The 15,977-nt window shown below is 38.3% G+C and overlaps 3 protein-coding genes and 1 long non-coding RNA gene across 4 annotated transcripts in view; all 4 read right to left on the reverse strand.

The window, feature by feature from the left end:
* Window positions 1–15,977, reverse strand: part of LOC311084222 (uncharacterized protein) — a 316,630-nt gene that overhangs the window by 253,282 nt on the left and 47,371 nt on the right. The window lies entirely within an intron of this gene.
* The window catches only part of LOC311085196 (CD48 antigen-like), a gene marked incomplete at both ends in the record, with an annotated part of 41,771 nt that overhangs the window by 9,577 nt on the left and 16,217 nt on the right, over window positions 1–15,977 (reverse strand). The window lies entirely within an intron of this gene.
* LOC311085198 (uncharacterized protein) lies at window positions 131–5,261 on the reverse strand (the record flags this gene model as incomplete). The annotated part of the gene is made up of 4 exons (XM_084117632.1): window positions 131–327; window positions 526–819; window positions 1,822–2,133; window positions 5,150–5,261. The coding sequence occupies 4 exons, from the start codon at window positions 5,259–5,261 to the stop codon at window positions 131–133; spliced, it is 915 nt and encodes a 304-aa protein (XP_083973758.1).
* LOC311085428 lies at window positions 12,704–14,701 on the reverse strand. The gene is made up of 4 exons (XR_014606824.1): window positions 14,574–14,701; window positions 14,413–14,471; window positions 13,798–13,896; window positions 12,704–13,609 (listed from the first exon to the last, which is right to left on the reverse strand). It is a non-coding gene; the product is annotated as an uncharacterized lncRNA (long non-coding RNA).

Consider the following 15,977-nt stretch of genomic DNA (forward strand, 5'->3'; position numbering starts at 1 on the left):
AGGACAGGACCAATGATCTCTACTCGCCATAGACAGAAACTCTGAATGCTTTTGATGAGAATGAAACTCCTTCAAGTTTATAATATCCATCATGTTCAGTTGTGGTGTTTGTGATGGTCAGAGATCCAGTTTAATTGTCCAGCTTCAGTCTGTCTCTGAATCTCCCATCAAGAACATCATCATATACAGTGATTCTGTCGTCCCGTTTATTGATTTCAGCTATTAAAGTGTTTTCAAATCTCCACTGAATCACATCATCATCCTTCATTTCAGTAAGATCAGAGTTTAGAGAGACTGAATCTCCCTCCTTCACTGACTTCACTTCATCTGTCAAACACACAGAGAACAAACAGAAACAAGGTTTGTCACAGATTAAGACGGTTATTTTGATGGTTTCAATGAGTAAATAGTTTAAAATTTAAATTTGAAATGAATATCATCATTAAACACCAAAAGCAAAATGAGGTTTGAATTGTATTTGTGCTGATTAAAATATAAAACAGGTGAAACTGACATTTAACTCACCGAAGACAGTGAGACTGAATCTCTTGCTCACACGGTTGATCTGTAGTCTATAATCTCCATCATGTTCAGTTGTGGTGTTTGTGATGGTCAGAGATCCAGTTTGATTGTCCAGCTTCAGTCTGTCTCTGAATCTCCCATCAAGAACATCATCATATACAGTGATTCTGTCGGCCGTTACATTGATTTCAGCTATTAAAGTGTTTTCAAACCTCCACTGAATCACATCTTTATCCTTCACTTCAGTAAGATCAGAGTTTAGAGAGACTGGATCTCCCTCCATCACTGATCTCAGTCCTGAATCACCAAACACACACAGAACAAACATAAACAGGCATTTGCGGAAATTGTGGGGTGGGGGGCCAGGACCATCTTAGGGTTGACCGCCCTAAAAATATAATTTAAATATTTTTATTGTAAATAATATAATGATATATACTTAAAATAATTGTGCAAGTAGTCAAACAATACAAATGCAAACGGGGCAAAAAACAACAGCAAAAAAAAAAAAAAAAAAAAAAACCTTTTAAACATTTTGAGTCCCCCCTCCCTTGCCTCACAGTGCTTTGGTCCACTGCCAGCTCCCCTTTTAAAAGAAAAAAGTTCGGTATTTTATTTTTTACACTTAAAGCCCTGTTTACAGATAGTTTCTGATGAAATAGAACGGTTAAGATTAAAATTTGGACACATGCTGCTGTCCTGATAATTTTAGGTTTATTTCGCTTTCCCCCCCACCTCCACAATGGCTGCCTATGAGCACTGGAACAATCCTTCCTAAAACGCATTAAACTTTCATTTACAAAGACGTGAAACTCACCGAGTGGTCAGGGGTGTTCACTGATATGCTCACACAAAAATCGCTGCCAAAGATGCTTTCCAACAGGTTTTATCATAGTTTTTGTCCAACTCTATTGACTTGTATTGGATGTGCTGTGAGGTACGGTATTACTCCGCCGCCGGAAACCGGACTGGAGTGTCTATTAGTCAAGCTCTCAACGGAAGAATGTACGAGTGTGAGGCGTTTGGAAAAATAGGTCCACAGTTTTACAACGAATGGTAAAACACCTGTTGGAAAGCATCTTTTTCAGCGATTTTTGTGTGAGCATATCCCCCCCCCCACCACCACCACCACCACCACCACCACCATTTAGATGAAATTGGGTTCATCACAGATTAAGTCTGACTTTTAAATAACAAACAAAAAGCAAAATGAAGTCGAATTATTAATTGTATATTTGTGCTGATTAAAAAACAAACTAACTAACAAAAAAAAACAGGTGAAACTGATATTTAACTCACCGTGCACATTGAGCCGGAACCTCTTGATCTCACTGTTGATCTGTAGTTTATAAACTCCAGCATGTTCAGTTCTGATGTTTGTGATGGTCAGAGATCCAGTTTGATTGTCCAGCTTCAGTCTGTCTCTGAATCTCCCATCAAGAACATCATCATATACAGTGATTCTGTCGGCCGTTACATTGATTTCAGCTATTAAAGTATTTTTATATCCAAACCTCCACTGAATCACATCATCATCCTTCATTTCAGTAAGATCAGAGTTTAGAGAGACTGAATCTCCCTCAATCACTGACAAAAACTCACCAAACACTCCTGAAGAACAAAAGATGATGCATGAAAAGAGAAATAGATTTATATATGGAACAATAACTAAAAAGACACCTTTACTTTAATGTTTAATGTCACACTAAACCTGATGCTGTTGATTATCTGCTTTATATTTATATTATTTTATTTAATCAATCCATAATAACTGAGTTTAGCTGAAACTTGATCTCACAGTAAAATCAGTTTAAATATTGTTATATGAGAATAACAGTGAATGAATATTATTGTCTGACTAACCAGTAATTTAGTGAGCGGTTTGCTGATGTCAACATTGTGGATCGAGTGGCCCATGGTGGCGGTGGGGTTATGGTATGGGCAGGTGTATGTTATGGACAACGAACACAGGAGCATTTTATTGATGGCATTTTAAATGCCACTGGGCAGATAACTGGGTCCGGCTGGTGCTCTCCGCACCAGGAAGTGAAAAATATCCACTTCAAGGTGTAGAGCAGGGGTCGCCAACTGGCGGACTCTGGTCCGAGTCCGGACTGCAAAATGCGCCCATACGGACCGCGAAGCCTTTTGACATAATGAAATAAATAAATGCCGCTTTTCTAATAAATGCCGATATTGTCTAATAAAATCACATTTATATCAGGCACATCAAAGTCAGCTCAGTAGATCCGTTTTGGTCCTACAGCGTAACGGGTTGCTATGGTTGCTACTACAGTTACTATGCTCACTGTTGCTACGTTCAGACGCGCAGTCATGCGTGCAGTGAAGAGAGCAGAGAGCGCACAGACAGATAAAACTTTCAGCGAGTGAAAAATGGCATTTTCAAAAATTAGTAAAGTTGACGCTGAAAACCGAGTTGAATGGGTGGAAAAATACACATTTATTCTTCCTGCATCGAGCTGTACGAGGCCTGTATGTCTAATTTGCTCTGAGTCTGTCGCGGTTGTCAAAATTGGAAACATTAAACGTCAATACGAAGCTAAACATAGACACTTATCCTCAGCAGTCCGAGGTAAGGGCGCGGAAAATGAGCTCAAAGCCCATAATGAGCGATCTACACGGGTCCTCTCTCTCACTCATTTGCCGCCCAACAACGAGCATATGAGTGTTCACTGAGAATACAGTGAATTTTAGACTATTTTATTTAAATTTCATAAGAGGTTATTTCAATTTTTATGGACTTAAAGGAACTGTACAAAATAAGAGATAAAGGGTTTCTTGAACTTTTTCATTTTTCCAACACCGGTGGCACTATTTTTGCCTGTCTGTGTTTCTGAATGATATTGCTGATTATCTTTTACCAATGCAGCTTGAAGCACAGAAGAGAGCAGTGTTCAACATTATATACATTTAGTTAAGTAGAGACAATACATGTAAAATTTATTTGAACAGGGAGGTTTGTGTTCATTAATTGTGATTGATCTCAGTTCAGCCGAAAAAAGCACTTTAGTTTTCCTTTTAAGTTGTTAATGTTGAAATTAATGTATGTGCAGTGCAAATTTAGAGATGAAGGCATTTTGCAGTTTTCTTTATCATATTTTTGTCAGACATTGTTACTGGTTGAATTCAGATATTTTGTACCAAAGCAACTTAAAGGACATAACAGAACAGCATTAAAATGAGATCAGTTTTGTGAAGGATTACTTATGTCTTACTTATGGATTACACATTTCTATTTAGTTTGTATTTTATTTAGTTTCAGTTCTAGTAATTATAGTTTAGCAGAGCAAACAGAACACTTCCAGTGTAGACCTAAGCTAGACGTTTAATTTCAGCAAAGTTTGTTTACACAGATTAGATTTAACTGTCGTGCAGACATCTTAAAGGTGCTATAAGCGATCTCGGTTGGCGTAACCTCTTGTTGATGTTTGAATTATTATCAAACAAAATGGAGGCTAGCTAGACCCTCCCTCCTCCTCATCCGCGCACTAACCCCCGAACCCCACCCCCACATCATTCTTGTCGGTTATTGGCTGGAACAGTTTGTTATGTTTCGTGCTGCGGGTCGCTCTGTTTGTTGCTCAGTTTGTTTTTGCTGCAGTTTGTGGCGCGTGGGCTGTCTGCAGAGACCGTGTTTTTCTACAGTGTGTTCAGGGGACAGGCAGCTAGCGGATAGTGAGGAGATGTTTGCAGTATGTGAAAAAAAATGTTTTGGCCTAAAAAGCGCATGAGATCGCTTATAGCACCTTTAATAATAAACATACAATAATGGTTTGAGATTGAACAAAGCACCAAATAAATGGAACTTAAAAGTATGAAATCTTGTTAAACATGCCATGTTTACTTTTTTTCAGCTGTACAATGTAGCAGAGTGACCACTGGTACATAAAAAAAAAAAAACAACAAAAAAAACAGCTCATTTCATCTTACTACAGCCAACACAACCTGCTATGAAGCCAGTGTGGTTAAATAATGAGGTATCTATGCAGTGTGTGAGTGTCTACATGTTTTTCTATCCTGGTGGGGACTTAAACCTGAATGCACACAGACTCATGGGGACTCGTGTCACTGTGGGGACCTAAATTGAAGTACACAAGCTTACATTCACACAGACTGAGTTTTTTAGAATGTTTAGAAAATGTAAAAATTCAGAAAGTTTTCTGTGATGGGTAGGTTTAGGGGTAGGGTAAGTGTAAGGAGATAGAATATACAGATTGTACAGTATAAAAACCATTAAGTCTATGGAGAGTCCCCGCAAAGATAGTGTGTGTGTGTGTGTGTGTGTCTGTCTGTCTGTCTGTGTGTGTATGTATGAGCGTGCTTGTGTGTCTGTTGTGTCCTGGGAAAACATTGTGGGGAAATGTCTCCACATGGATAGTAATATTATTAGCAGTGCATGTTTTGTAAAAACAAAGATAATAACAGTACATTTCAGCATGTCAACCTTAATGAAAATATGACATCTCAAACATACAGTAGGCTAGCAGTAGTACATTAAAGGTTTGGTTGTTCTTGACGGACTTGTTTGGCTGTTTATCTTTGCTAATTATTAGGACCCACAGGAGGATCTGGTGAGCCAATTTGCATAAGTGACGTAACCTCAGACCCTCCTGATGGTTGATGTAAGAGACCACCGATGTGTTGTCTGTACAGACAAGTACATGATGGCCCCTCAGGTTTGGGAGGAAGTGTTTGAGAGCTCGAAACACCACCATCATTTCTAGCTGATTTATGTGCCAAGAAAGTAGATGGTCCTGCCACAGACCTTGCGCTGAGCACCCACTCATGATCGCCCACAAACTGTGAAGGAAGCATCTGTCGTTAGCATTACGCGATGACAAGAAGCCCCCAACACTGAGCCTTGGGTGAGGAACCAAGGTTTCTTCCACGTGACTAAAACACGTAGGCATCGCCACGTGACCTTGATCATGCAAAATGGATTTCCCCTTCGAAGAAAACCCCTTGGTTCTGAGCCACCACTGCAGCAGTCTCATGTACAGGAGGCCAAAAGTTATTACGCTTGATGCAGCTGGCATCAGACCAAACAGTCTCTGAAACTGTTTCACAGTGAGTGACTGGCCTAGTTTTACCCCATTTACGGCTGAGAGAATCAATGCTATATGAGCAGGGGATAGCTGTGCCTGCATCGTCATCGAATCCCAAACCACACCTAGAAAAGTGGTCCTCTGAGCAGGAAGGAGCACACTCTTTTTGGCCACTGAGCCTCAGTCCCAACTTTCTCATATGAGACAGAACGACATCTCGGCATCAACAACATCAAATCAGAAGAGTATTTAACATTTAATTTCATCAAATGAAATGCAGCCAGAAACAAGCAAACAAGAATATATGGTCTGAATGACAGGCTGAATATTCATATTATAATCTCAAACAAAAAGAACCAAGAACCATAGCCCAAATTATAGAATGCAAACACTAGTTTGCACACAAACATAAGAGAAAGAGAGAAAGAGAATTCCTGTCTGCTCAGTTCCTTGCACATATAGCTTATATACATTGCGGACCCGATCAACACGTTGCCTTGGCAAATGCGGGATGAGTCACTAGATTCTTGTTGCAGAAATGCAGACGCAAAATCTACGCGCTGCGTCAGCAATCGCGCAATCTGAGCCATATAATACTTCAAGCTGAAAACACTGATTCAATGACCGTCAAACCTGAGTTCAATGAGCTTTGGATAATAAGCTGCGATCTGATCCCAACCGAAACCAGACCAAACAAAAGACAACACATGATGAGTGACAACTTGAAGCATTACTCTGTTGAGGAAACTGTATTCAGTGAAATGCAGACACCTCCAACTACTGACTTTAAAGGTGCTCTAAGTGATGTTGCGCGTTTTTTAGGCCAAAACATTTTTTTGTCACATACAGCAAACATCTCCTCACCATCCGCTAGCAGCCTGTCCCCTGAACACAATGTAAAAAAAAACGCGGTCTCTGTAGACAACACAGGCTCCACAAACAGCAAGAGAAACAAACTGGGCTAACCCGCACCACGAAACATAACAAACTGCTCCAGCCAATAACCGACAGGAATGATTTAGGGGTGGAGTTTGGGGGGTTAGTGCGCAGATGAGGAGGAGGGAGGGTCTAGCTAGCCACCGTTTTGTTTGACAATACTTTAAACATCAACAGGAAGTGACATCACCCAACATCACTTAGAGCACCTTTAAGATTTACTGTTTTTCATTATGGATAAACCTGTATGCACCACTGTGACTCTTTTCTGTGTTTGTAGTGGATTTAGTAAATGTTGTTGTGCTCTGTGTCCAGGATTACCTCATATAAATATATATTTATATATATAAATAAATAAATATTTATAATATAGGTATTTAAATATATATATTTATTTTATTTAATATATTTTATTTAATATAGGTATATAAATAACCTGCAAATAAATAAAGGGTTTGCTCACCCTTATAATTTGATTTCCCCCCTATCAGTACTGGCCTGTAACAGTGAATGTTGATCCTCTCTGACTAAATTAACCAGTAATTTATCACATGGTACCAGAACAGAAGCAACTGAAGCCATAAAAACACATTTAAACTCACCATCCAGACGCCAGAAACACAAGCAGAGCAAAACAGGGAGAAACATCTTCATCGGTTTCAGTCCACAAATATGAAAAGACAAACTCTTCAAAACTGGTTCAGTAATAAAATGACAGATGCGCTGATGTGAAGATGATCTGCTGTAAAGTGAAGTGAAACTCTACATACAGTTAAAATAACTCTGAGCTCCAGTGAAGTTGATGACATAATTTTCAACAGAAATAAACTGACCAGTAACATGTTAAAAAAGTCTTAAAGCAACAATTTGATCTTCTCTTACTAATAAGTTCATTTACATGAAATATACTTAAGTAACGTTCAAGTATATTTTTAAGTAGGCCTATACATTATGTAGTAAGTATACTAATGTCAATATGTACTAGTAGTAAACTTGTAAGTGTACTATTTCAATGTAAATGTATTTTAATGGTAAATGTAAATGTAAATGCACAACTAGTTCATAATTACGTTTTTCATTTGTACTGCAAGTGAACTTTTGAGTATACTAGTAGTTTACTATTTTAATACTTGTAGCAAATTTTTAGTTTATAAAAGTACACTTTGAAGTATACTCTCAGTAAACTAGCTACTTGTTTAATAGTTTTATTCTGCAAGTATACTTGTAAATTCTGAGTGAACTTAACATCATACTTGTAGTTTACTAATTATCTATTATTTTTGCTCTTTAAGTGTAGGCTACTCTCAGTAAACCACTAGTGTATTAGTTCCCTTTCAGTCGAGAACGTCAGACGTAGTCTGAAATGAGACTTGGTCTGACGTTAGCCAGGTTAATCTTGCTAGGTAATTCTTGCTAGTCTTTGTTCTATTTAAAGTAATACTGAACATAAAATAAAAAATTTAATTTGGATAATAATTTTCTTGCGATATTAATGCAAAAAAAAAAGAGAGTTCATACTCAGAGTATTAAAAAACCTTGCTAGGTAAGTCCTGCTAGTCTTTGTCCTATTTAAAGTAGGCTAACAAAAAGTGGATTAACAGTTTTCTAGCAATATTAATTATTAATATTAAGCAAAAAAAAAAGAGTTCATATTCAAACAGAGTTTTTTTTTTTTTTTTTTTTTACGCTATAAATCCATCCTTTTTTCCCCCCATTTAACAATTATTGATTAGGCCGATAATATATATAGGCAATTAGCCTACATCAAATGTTCAATTATTTATTATATGTTTTCTTTAGATGACATTATACAGGGTCGCTTTACAAATTTATAAGGCTATTATTATTAGCCTACTAATACTAGGCCAACTATTATCCCAGTAGGCTACATCTAACTTTTAAGTTTGTCAGAATTCGCTCAAAAGCAGCTTTGATCAGTTTTTCATGCGAGCCGTGCCCCGTTCTGAACTAAACTGCCGGTTATAACTAGAGGTTTTGCAAGAGTTTTGCGAACTCATTGACGTATTGACAGCTTTTGTAATGGGAGCGCTTTTTGCTACTGTTTATAACCCATTGACAATTTGAAAATAAGTTTTGTTTTTCACGCTGTTAAGAGGATCATCGGCCAATTACACACTGCAGTAGAGATGCGCGGATCAGCTCTAACGTCACCCGAATCAGCTGTGAAAGTGCACAGCCCTGAATGCACGAGCTATGCATAGCGCGCTGCACACACTTGCAAGTTGCCTCACAGTTTTACCGCTTGTTAGGGCCCAAGCCCTGAAAGGGCGGAGGCCCTATTGTTTTCGTAAGGATTTTATTTTATTTTTTTATTTTATTTTATTTTTTTTTCATTTTTTTTTTGTGTGACTTTTTGCCACTTTTGGGGCCCTTAACATGCTCAAAAACTCTTGAAACTTTGCACACAGGTCAGAACCCGCGGCCATCAGGGCCGGACTGAAGCTGGTACCCGGGCGTGGCAGGGGGGCTCGACAGCGCCCCCTGGAATGGGGTCCGAAATCTTGGTCCATATATCAAACACGCTTGCATATGAAACTCAGTACACATATAGATCTCATCGGGCCGCACAACTTTCGTGCTCTAAGTTTTACAAAAGCCCAACAGGAAGTCGGTTATTATACGTTGTTTGGAAAACGCATACAATGGAATGTGAAATACTCCTCCTAGGGAATTCATCCGATCGCCGCCAAACTCGGTGTGAATGAAGTCAAGACATTGAGGATGAATTCTTGTGAACAGATTTTTGATATCTCGAACGGTTTGGCCGTGGTGAGGAAACGAATTTATGGCGAATAATGGGACACAGGAAGTGTGTTATAACTTCTGCATACATTATCTGATCTTGCTGAAACTTCAACAGTGTGTTCGTTGTAAGAGGCCGATCACATGGATGTGACCTTTGTGAGTCAAAGTTATAGCGCCACCAACTGGCAACAGGAAGTGTGTCACTTTCAAAATGCTTTGAAATCACTTTCTTATTTTTACCCGATTTGCTTAAAACTTTATGTGTATAATGTAGACACACGGCAGATGTAGACCTGTGAAAGGATTATTGATATCTTAGATACTGTTGCCGTGGCAACGCATCAAACTTTAATATTCTTTTCGGATGCTTTTGAGACTCTTCACATGCTTGAAAATGCATGAAACTCGACAGACACATCACATTTATTATACAGTAGACATGTGCAAAGTTTCAGAAATGGGCGTGGTGGAATGGCTCAGTAGCGCCACCTTTAGTCAAAAATGGGGGCTTAGTTTTTCCTAGAATCACAAAACTTGGTAGGTGTATTGTTCTCATCAAGCAGGACACCTTTCTAATTTACAGTCATTACCTCAGACCCACAGGAAGTCAGATATTTTGGTTTGAATGTGGATTTTCTGGAGAATTTTCTCTCTCTCTCTGTGTGTGTGTGTGTGTGGGGGGGGGGGGGGGGATTTGTCTATTCCATTTAATCTTTGTTCTTCAAGGTTTCAGGGGCTTTTGGGGCCCTTAACGTGCTCAAAAACTCTTGAAACTTTCCACACAGGTCAGAGCCCACGGTCATCAGGGCCGGGCTGAAGCTGGTACCCGGGCGTGGCAAGGGGGCTCAACAGCGCCCCCTTGGACACGGTCTAAAAACTTGGTCCATATATCAAACACGCTTGCATGAATTAATATGAAACTCGGTACACATATAGATCTCATCGGGCCGAACAACTTCCGCACTCTAAGTTATTAGCTCCGCCCAACAGGAAGTCGGCTATTATGGGTTGTTTGAAAAACGCATGCTGTGGAATTTGATGTACTCCTCCTAGAGAATTCATCCACTCGCCTCCAAACTCGGTCAGCATGATAAATTCCGGATGGATTTTTGATATCTCGAACGGTTTGGCTGTGGCGAGGAAACAAATTTATGGCGAGAAAAGAGAAACACGAAGTAATATAACTTCTGCATACGTTAACAGATCTTGATGAAACTTCAGCAGTGTGTTCGTGGTAAGAGGCCGGTCAGATGGATGTAACTATTGTGAGTCAAAGTTATAGCGCCACCAACTGGTAGCAGGAAGTGTGTCACTTTCAAAATGCTTTTGACAAAAGTGGGGAGTACTTTTACCCACAGTTACAAAAATCAGTACACATATTGGTCTCATCGAGCCGGACAACTTTCTAATTTACAGTCATTAGCTCCGAGCAACAGGAAGTCAGATATTTTGGGTTGAATGTGGATTTTTTGGATATGTCAGACTCTGAGTTTTTAGTTACTCCTCCTAAGTGGTTTATTTTATTCACACCAAACTTTTTCAACATTATAAAAATACATTAAAGATATATATATATAAATATAGCTGCGAGCAGCGATGAAGGGCCAAAGCCGGCGGCACCGCCACCCCGGTGCCTTTAGGTAACTAAAGGCATCGGGGTTGCGGTGCCACCGGCTTGGGCCCGTAATCGCTGCCCGCAGCTATATTTTTGCTATTGTTGCGCTTAGCAAGTTAATGGTACATTTCGGAGATATCAAGTAGCTATATAAAGTCTCACTAAACATTCCACACACATCACAATGACGATGATGAATGTTATTTTTTATTAATCGACCAACGGATTATCGTCCGTCCGCAATATACATAGATAAAAATCACACTGTCTAATATTCGCGCAACTTTTGAGCTCAAATTATTTAAAAAAGTGCGTTCATCTTTTGCATGACGCGGGCCATAAAATTAATGCCGGATGTGGAACATTACCACATTATGTGCTATCCTTGGCTACACACACTGTGTTAAGAAAGGTATAATCCTAAAATCCTAAACAAAATAAGCATTTGACAAAATAAAGTCTGTGGTTGATTATCTTATTTATTATAATGACTGACATATCAACAATTAAATTCAATCCAGAATAGAACAATACAATTTAAAGCAGTCAAAAAGGAAATGTTCAACATAGGATAAAACAGTTATTTTCTCAATCTCATTAGGTAACATGACACACTTCCCCACCTTCAAAATAATTTCACTTATTTCCAAAACATGGTTGGCTTGATGTACATTGGTGGCCAAGTTTAGAAAATATTAAAGGGTTACTTCAGGATTTAGCATTAAGCTTTATATTAGTAGAAAACCTGTAGTATTTTCGAATTACCGTGCTTTCCACCCTCATATCCCCCTGAGACAAGAGATTTATGTATTTTTTGTCTGGAAAAAATCCTCCGATGACGCAAAAATCGTCATTTTGCGTCATCGGAGGATTTTCTGGCCAGAGGCTAAAGACTACAGCCAGTAGATGGCGTTGTTCCGCATGTTTTCAACCCGCCCATAGAGGGTGGGATCTCACTCACTGAATGTACACAGTGTCAGCCGTCTTTCTTTGGAAGCTAAGCTAGCATGCTCTTGTTCTGTGGAGAAAGCTGAATAGTAGGAGAAAGCTGAGTAAGTAGGGGTTACCATCCTCCTTTTCCCGGACTTGTCTGGCGGGCGAGATCGTTCAAAATGTCCGGGATTCAGTTTTTGCGTTCTGCGGTCGCCATTCATTGTTTACATGCACACCTTTTGTTTCAATCTAACTGAATTCATTCCGATTGGTGAGTCTGAATGTAGTGTTTACATGAACGCTAAACAAGTGATCGGTTGATGTGCGTTTTACCCTTGCTAAGAAAATTCCCTCTCCTCCGTGAGAGATGGGAGACCGGCGCGTCTCAGTAATGACGCCACCGGCCTCGCGCCGTTTTCCCGCGGCCGTCAGCCTCGTCCTGCTCGCCACAGTAAACATGATGAATGAATGGCGACTGTAGAACGCAAAAGCCGAATCCCGGACATTTTGGCCGATCTCTAGAGATCCCTGGCAAACTCATCACGTAGGCTAAGTTAGCCTTGTAAGCTTTGTTGTTTTCAACTGCACACTCTTACCGGTAGGCGTGTCCTCCTAAGGCAGCGAAGCAAGTGCATTCTGGGAGTTGTTGTCTTTCATCCACATAAGCCAAAAATACATTTTCTGGCTTTTCTCAGTCTAGAAAGCTCCAAATTCAAAAATTTCTTCACATTTCTTCTACTTAAATGACCTATTTTAAATACACATTCATCTTCCCAGAAGTGAAGTATCCCTTTAAGCATTTTAATGTTTTTGAAAGAAATCTCTTATGCTCACCAAATATTTTAGTAAAAACAGTAAATATTGTGAAATATTATTACAATGTAAAACAGCTGTTTTCTATTTGAATATATTTAAAAAATATTATTTTATTCATGTGATCAAAGCTGAATTTTCAGCATCATTACTCCAAGTTTTCAGTGTCACATGATCCTTCAGAAATCATTCTTATACGATGATTTGATGCTCAAGAAACAGTTCTCATTATTATTATCAATGTCTGTACTCCTCCATCTTTTTCACAGCATTGAAGTAAAAGTGATCATAAAATCAGTCTTTAATAAGCCAATCTTTGGGAATAAGCATTTTGTTCACCTTTGGGAAAAATACATAAATGAACCTAAACCTAAATTAACTTATCCTGTTCAGAACTTAGTCTTGTTTAGCCAGACCTATCCCTAGACTCTATTGCAGCTTTTCTTGACCAAGGACCACCCAAGAGGACATTTGACTGACATATAACGCAACCAATCACAGTTTGTTTTGTTCTGCGTCATGTTTAGGGGCGTGATAATATATGATGTTGATGTCCCTACAATAACAGACTGGCTGCATCTAATAAATTATTCATTCAAGAACGTTAAGCAAGTTTACGGCAACAATGGAGCCGCGAACTTCAAATACTTTTGAAAATCCCGCGTTTAGTTGATCCTGGTAAGCGCTCATTGTCACAGTTGTAAGCACAATAGCATTCTTCTTCCACGAGGGGTTTTGGTGTCACGGCATTTGTTTCCAGGCGAACCGATATAGAACACGACACTCACATCTCCCGAACATCCTGTAGAATTCAACCAATCAGATCGCGACTTTGAAACTCCTGAAGTGATTCCAGAAAAGTGTGACATATGCATCAGTCCCCTGTTTCCTGGATGCAAACGTGTCCACCAACACAAATGTGCTCAGTTCTTCTTCAGAGAAGATCGCAGTTCCAACACTATATAAAAATATAATAGGGAGAGAGAGAGAGAGGAGAAAATTACACAAGCATCAAATTGTTTTTAATCTCCATCATACTAAAATTCAGAATATATATATTTGTAAGTAACACCCTTTTGTCAGCACATTCAAACATTTCAGTTGAAATGTAAACTAAATTATGCCAGATTAAATTTTAATACTTACATTTCCTTAATTCTCTCCAAAAATGCTGAGATTCGTAGGCTTAACTGCAATCAGGGATTTAGGCTAGCCAATTTCAACTTGTTTGCAGTGAAGGGACAGCTGTTTGAGACAAATACACAGTAAGATACATGATGCAAGAAATCCCCATGTGATGATCTTTTTCTTTCCCTCAGTAGTTAACCTACCTACCTATTGGCCTAGGACCTCAATACATTGCAGATATGCTCACTGAATATAAACCCAACAGATCACTCAGATCACTAGGATCATATCAGCTAGAAATACCAAGGGTTCACTCTAAGCATGGCGAGTCCGCTTTTAGCTATTATGCCAGCCGCAGCTGGAACCAGCTTCCAGAGGAGATCAGATGTGCTCCTACAGTAGTGACTTTCAAATCCAGACTCAAAACACATCTGTTTAGCTATGCATTTAATGAATGAGCACTGTGCCAATGTTTGTCCGACTGTTTGTACTGTACTGTATTTTATTTTTTATTTTTCTAAACTGTTTTAATTATTCTTATTTCTTTTTATTATTTTAATTTCTTCTATGTAAAGCACTTTGAATTGCCACTGTGTATGAAAAGTGCTATATAAATAAACTTGCCTTGCCTACCTGTGCGCTGATAGGCTATGCTTATTAGGCACCTTCCTGGTCAGGTCGGACTCCTTGGCCTAATAATAGATCAAAAGAATGCAAAAATAAAAACTTAAGTTGTTTAGAATGCTTTATTTGATATGAATTAATGATTTATTGAGTTTTACTGCAATGCTTACCTGAATAAATTAAATCTGGTGAGACTGAACACGGTGGTCGGTGGAAAATGGTCCATCTTCTGATTGGTTCATTTGCTGTGTAATAAATATTAGACATAATGCAAAGGTCACTTATTTGATATAAAGTTAGCACATGTATTGTATGCTAACAGTTACCTAGCCTGCACATCACTGACTCAAGAGCACTTATGACATATTGCTAATCATTTCAGCAAACTTTCAAATCCACTACTACGACTACATTTTATACGTAACGTTAATCAAATTAATAAAGAGTAGACGATTTTTAAAACACCCTTACATATAACATTTTGTGTATTGTAAATCGAGTAAGTTAGCACTAAGTTACAATCTAGGTGCGGTCACGTTTACCATTGCTTGGCGAAATTTTGCGTGTAAAATCCATTTATTAATAAAGGTCTCTTCATTATCTGGAATTTCGTGTGAAAATGGGAAAAAAATTATGCCGATTTTGAATCGGGGTTTCCACGCAAATTCGCAGCATTGATCAACATAAAGCTGCTTGGTTTAGCCGTGATTCAGCTAACTTTAACGTTACACTAACGTTATTGACAATAGTCGAGTTTTTTGCCCGCAAAATCTCGTCGTAACCTAGCTTTTAAACCATAACAGTAGCAGGAAATATTGTTTTTGTAAATGAACATGAGTAAAAAAAATATATAATTCAAGTACAGCGAGCTTACCTCAAGAACCTTGAGCATCTCCGGCAGCGCGAATCATCTCCTCCCTGGTAAAAGAGGTGGTTTCACGAACAGTTTTGACGCGAGGGGTAGTCGATAACGAAGTGATAATTAAGGTATAACTTACATGTATTATTTTCAACAATATAGTAAAAACAAAATAGTTGCAGTCGTTAATAGACTTTTATCTACTAACGTTACTGAACTGACTGGAACTGGATTATGTTCACTCAAAAGTCACCTTATTGGTTGGTTCAGTTCGACTAGCTAATTTAAATAAAAAATAACACATTAAAGTGTGTAAGCACATCAGTCTACTCATATTATGTTAAATGCTTTGAGTAAATACCCAAGTTGTGTAAACTTTAAACTACACATGGATATGTGTAAAATAGATTATTTTTTTATACACACACTGAAAAAAACTACTTGTAAGATTTACTTAATAAAATCCTCGTAACAATTTGCACAAGTATATTTTAAGTAAATTTTACTGCCATAATATCAAGTACAACTTACGTGTCATTATCAAGTAAAATCTACTTAGTATTGAACGTAACGCTCATGAAGAAATTAAGTAAAAATTACCTATTTACATTTCATTTAGAAGCTATATTTATTTAAAGTAATTAAGTAAAGTTTATTTATTGTTTTATAATTAGGAAGCTTGCTTTTATGAAATTATGAAGTAAATCTTACCATT

The sequence above is a fragment of the Abramis brama genome (assembly GCF_963993115.1).
Source record: "Abramis brama genome assembly, chromosome: 6".
Classification (NCBI taxonomy): Eukaryota; Metazoa; Chordata; class Actinopteri; order Cypriniformes; family Leuciscidae; genus Abramis; species Abramis brama.